Below are 5,746 nucleotides of genomic sequence, written 5' to 3'. Positions count from 1 at the left end.
GCCCACTGATTTACCATCAATCTTTAGGCAAATTTATTAAACTGCTAAAATACTACATCCTTGTTCTGAACCAAGCAGTTTGCAAAGTAGCTTTGCAAATATTACTGATAATCTACAAAATGATATAACAAATTAGTGTAATTATTTCTCATGTTCCTTTGAGAAAACTGAGGATGAAAGGGTTCAAGTAATTCCCTAGGGTCACATATCTTGTCAAAGGACTGTTTTTGAATCTGGAGAGACTGAACTCCAGTGTCTACCTAATTTAATCTACTACACAGCTTTGAGTGAAAATAAAAAAAAAGTGTGTGGGTGTGTTTCCTCAGGGTGGCAGACCCTGGCCCCTTGATTTGTATATGGAAATGTCATATGTTAGAGCTCCAAAAATTTTCTATAGCAATGGGATAGGAGACACTGATTAATTTGCCATGTTAAAAAAGAACCCTATCCTCTGTCAGATGTGTAGCAATTTACTCTATAAACCAATTAATCTAAAATATCTTAAAATGTTTGAGCAAACTTCTTAGTGAGGGTTTTTTTTTTATAAAAATGTTAAATTTTTTATTCATACAAGTATTTGTGGGTTTTTTTGCATTTTTTTAAATTCAGGATATTATGGGGGTACAAATATTTTGGTTACATGAAATGCATTTGCCTCGTTCACACCAGGACCATAAGCGTGTCCTTCCCCCACACAGTGCACCCCATCTCCATTACCTGTGGGCATGCCCACCCAACCCGAAGGGTTTTTTTTGTTAAATTTTTCTTTCTAAATGTGAGCCATGAGGAAGTGATAATATTGGTACAGCAATGAGTCCAGTAATGTTTTGATTATAATCCCAATTGTTCTACTTTGTCGTATGCTTTTGTGTATGCAACTCATCTATGGTTTTGTTATTCATGAAATGAGGGAAATAACTTCTGCCACACAGAATCATGAAGAAGACTGGATAAGTTAATCTACGCAAAAATCCCTGATAATGGAGACATGCAACTTGAAAGTACCCTAATTTTGACAAAGTGTTTTTTTCAGTAAAAGGTTGTTATTTTTCTTTTAGTCTGACTTTGGGAAAGATATATTATATTGAATACACATTGTATAACTCATAGTTATTATCACTGAATATACGGACACTAGATTTATTGTCTCCCTGCTCCTGTTTCTTTAAAATGGGATCAGATTTCATTTCTGTTGTTGGAATAATCATGCTAATCCATATAAGAATTTGAATCATATTGTTTTTCTTTTAATCTGTAGATTGATTGACCTATGATTGAGTGTAACCATATCATTAAATATTATTTTATTTGAAAAAAAATCTACCCAAAAGTGCTTTGAAGATTTCTTTTTATCTTAAAAGATCTACAGTAGGATGGTTTCCATAGTGGATATCGCCATGCCTAAGAAGTTTGTCCAGCTGCTGGTTTTTAATTTGACTCTGATTGAAATTGTTCTAAGTGGGAATGTGCTAATTTGGCCTACAGATGGTAGCCATTGGTTAAATATTAAGATCATTCTAGAAGAGTTGATTCAAAGAAATCACAATGTGACTGTACTGGCTTCATCAGCAACTCTATTGATCAATTCCAATGTGAAGTCTCCTGTGAATTTTGAAGTGATACCTGTTCTTTTTAAGACAAGCGATATAGATTCCTTGGTAGAACATATGATAATGCTGTGGATAGACCACAGACCAACTCCTCTCACACTGTGGACTTTCTACAAAGAACTAGGAAAACTCGTAGATACTTTTTTTCGAATTAATATACAAATCTGTGATGGCGTATTAAACAACCCCAGGTTAATGGCGAGACTTCAGAAAGGTGGTTTTGATGTGTTGGTAGCAGACCCAGTAACGATCTGTGGTGACCTGGTTGCTCTGAAATTAGGAATTCCATTTATGTATACCTTGAGGTTCTCTCCAGCCTCAACGGTAGAGAGACACTGTGGAAAAATCCCAGCACCAGTCTCCTATGTACCTGCAGCCTTGTCAGAGCTCACTGACCAGATGACCTTTGCTGAAAGGGTTAAAAATACCATATCTTATCCACTGCAAGACTATATATTTCAATCCTACTGGGGAGCATGGAATTCATACTACAGCAAAGTTTTAGGTAAGTCCTTCTAATTTTCTCTTATTAATAACTCCAGATATCGTATTTATTCTTATTGTTCATACAGCGAAAGGTTTCCATCTCATTGCACGTGCCAAGCTGATGTAAATGTACTTATTATATTTCTGTACAATTCCTTGATTATTCTTTTTGAATAAATTCCTAAAAATTGAAATGGTGGGATTAACATATATGGTATTGTTGCTCTTTTTTTTTTCCTTTTTAATTTTTTGAGACAGCATCTTGCTCTGTCACTTGTGCTAGAGTGCAGTGGCATCATCCTAGCTCACTGCAACCTCAAACTACTGAGCTCAAGTGATCCTCCTGCCTCAGTCTCCTGAGTAGCGGGGACTATAGGCATGCACCACCACACCTAGCTAACTTTTTTATTTTTGTAGAGGTGGAGTCTCCCTGTGTTGCCCAGGCTGGTCTTCAACTCCTGGACTCGAGTAATCCTGCTACCTCGGCCTCCCAGAGTGCTAGGATTACAGGCGTGGGCCACCACTCCCGGCCTTGTTGTTTCTTAATGCAAATAATATAGTGCCTTTTAGGTAACAGCTTTTCAATGTATAAATTAATCTTCAAATATAAATGCAAGTACCTTTACCAGGATAAATTATGATACTGCCAAAAAGTACCCTGGCAAACATTTTGAGGTGATACATGACTTATTTTCCCTCCTTTGTTCTTCATTATTTTATTTGCAGATAACTTTAAAAATCATAGAATTGGGCATTAGAAAACCTGAGTTTATGCCTTACCCTGCCTCTCACTATCTCTCTATCCTTAGGCTGCTCTGAGTATTTGGGCTAGCACTGTCTCTCAACTTAATTTCTCTGTATCCTTTGGCAAGCCTCATGTTTCCTGGCCTCAGAGATTACTTCTGAGGTTCAAAAATAATAATGTCAACTGCCAAGGCCAATTCTGATTGGTTGTTTACATTATTTCTCTTTCTTTCCTGAGCTTTCTTTATTTTATTTTATTTTCTTCTCTCCTGAATGCCTTTTTTATCCAGATCTGTCAGTAATAGCTAGGGGCATTAATTAATAGCAGGAATTCACAGATGGTGCCACCAATGGTACTTTTTTACAGAGGTATGTGCAAAATATTGTTCTTTTATACATCTTTTGGCTTGCCTTCCTCCCTCCCTCCTTTCCTTCCTTCCAGTTTTCCCTTCTTTCTTTTCCTTCTTTCATTCATGTCTTCCTTCCTCCCTTACTTCTTCTTTACGTAAAAAAAGTATTTGTTGAACATCAACCAGGTACTTGCCACTTTTCTAGGTACTAGGAATACAACAATGAGCAAAACAGATCAAAATCTCTAGCCCCATGGAGCTTACATTTTAATAAGAGGAGATAGACAGTAAATAAAACAAATATATAAAACGTATAAGATGTTAATGTTCGACTGTGATTCATGCTATGTAGTAAAGTAAGAAGAATAGATAGTTCTGAGAGTGGGGTTGTGCTTTTATACAGAGCAGCCAGAAAAGGTACCAGTTGAAAGGATGGCTGACGTTTGATCAACACTGAGGGAGGTGAGAGTGAGATCCAGTGGGATCCCTGGAGGAAAAGCATTTCAGGCATAGGGAAGAGCAAGTGCAAAGACCTGTGTGTGGCAAGCCATAGATGCAGGAATACCCTTACGCCAACTCGATCTTAACCTTAACTTTCACAAGTAGAATTTATATAATACTTTTTCTTCTCTTGATACTGGAGTACTCTTCATCCAATTTCTGTCGAACTTCTAACCCTCTTCAAAGAACTGGTCTAGAGGGAAGATGTTGAACATATAACATAAATAAAACATGCAAGATAATTAAAGTGAATATTTTTGAAGGGATGGTAATCAGAATTTTATAAGTAAAATCATGTTTTTATGTTTTCTATAATGTAATTTGACTGTATTTCTTTTTTGTGGATTTCAAATTTCATATACCTCAAAAAGACATTTTGCTTTATATTTAGATGTTATTCACATGATTGTGTCCTGAGACATTTGAAATGTGTTCTAAAATTATCCCTGCTTGTATGCATATAACCCATACTGACTATTGCAGGCACTGAATGAGATAACGGTCCATATTTCTTAAGTAGGGAAATTAGGAAGAGATGGTGACGGGTCTTGAAATGCACGTGAGGGTCTAGGTTCAGGTTCCACTTGTTAACTGTGTGCTTTCACACAAGTGACTTGAACTCTTTGAGTTATGGTACTTTCTGCTCTTTAAAATGGGGATTCGATTTCACTGTACTCTTCAGGAGCGTTGTGTGGATATGCCATGTCGATTGTACAGTATTATATTAAATATTATTGACACTGACCTAGTCCAGACGCTGCAATGAGAAAACTCTAATTACACGGCCATGGGGCTCTGTAAATAAGAAGTAGTTGATATACATCTGCGAAAAATAAATGCTCTCTGGTATGTACTAAGTCTTCCTTTTGAAAGGAAGCCATGGCAAATTAGTGTGTGAAAAAGCCCTTGCAAAGCAGAAAATTCCCACCTTTATAGGATTAATAATCTAGTTTCAGAATTCCCACCTTTTGAGAAATTAAATATTGCCTTTACTGAAATCCTTTATGCTTCTCATGTTACTAAGCATATCTGAACAAAAAATAACTACCTTGAATATTTTATCTCACATTGAGGTATACTGTGAAGAAGAGCTGGTAAAATCCAATTTGTCTTTTGTTTGCAATTATATTCCTAAAGTATTAGGAACACCTGGTAAATGTGAACTGATACAAGCACCTTATATTTTACATTATTATGTTTGAATATGGGAGATTTAATAATGTCAAATTTCTGTGGGGTTCCCATTACAATGTTTGTTTTTCAGTTCTGTGTGGGAAAATAGAGTTAGAAAAATGATATGTTGAATTGTGGTAAAGAAAAATCTCAAATGTTTTGAAGGAAATAGAATTATATAGCAAGGACATATTTAACTGCACTGGTTAAAAAGCCTGTTTTCTGTATCAGTGAGGAAACGGTAAATCTTATGGATGCAATAGATAAAAACATCACCATTTTTAGAAACGCTTCCAATAGCTAATGGAACAGGGATGTTAGGGAATATGAAAATCATTGCTACTCCTATCCAGAAGTCAATCTATTAATAAATAGATATAGGCCAAATGCTCTGCATGGCACTTTCAAATTGCTCTGAACTCTCCCTCAACTTCTGAGAGACCTGCTGTATAGCGAGTGCATAGATAATTCTCACTGCAGGATTTGAGACTAACCTTTGCTGCAGCTACAGAAAAGCTAAGGCCTTGAACAGTGTACTAAAAATGGTTAGGCAAGCAAGGCAACTGGATGGCTCCATTTTTGCCTCTGTCTTTCGGGTTCCCAGTCTTTGTCCCTCCTCCAGTGCAGCGCACTGAAAATCAGGAGAACAGAAAGCCCAGTATTAATCTATACAACACTTGGCATTGTAGCCTACTTTTAACCATCAGCATCATGTTGATCCCTCATCCCCTGATGACACCTTTTAGATAGATTCCTACAACTAATGTTACCGCTTCCTAGCCCATGAGAAAAAAGAAAAAGAAAGAAAAAAAATCCTCTTACCATTACCCCTCTATCGAACTTGTCTGGAACTGAGCTAGATTAATCACAACATTTTTTTTT

At 36.4% G+C, this 5,746-nt stretch overlaps 1 protein-coding gene across 1 annotated transcript in view; it reads left to right on the top strand.

Annotated features, from left to right (window-relative positions):
- Positions 1 to 5,746, top strand: part of UGT2A1 (UDP glucuronosyltransferase 2 family, polypeptide A1, complex locus) — a 24,424-nt gene that overhangs the window by 17,994 nt on the left and 684 nt on the right. Inside the window, exon 3 of the mRNA XM_012659818.1 lies at positions 1,486 to 2,115. Within this exon, the coding sequence (XP_012515272.1) occupies positions 1,486 to 2,115 (630 nt within the window). The remainder of the gene's footprint in view (positions 1 to 1,485; positions 2,116 to 5,746) is intronic.

Source organism: Propithecus coquereli, unplaced genomic scaffold, assembly GCF_000956105.1.
Source record: "Propithecus coquereli isolate 6110/MARCELLA unplaced genomic scaffold, Pcoq_1.0 Scaffold64, whole genome shotgun sequence".
In the NCBI taxonomy this organism is placed as follows: Eukaryota; Metazoa; Chordata; class Mammalia; order Primates; family Indriidae; genus Propithecus; species Propithecus coquereli.
The sequence above is the reverse complement of the archived record's forward strand: the minus strand, read 5'-3'. Positions and strand labels throughout refer to the sequence as shown.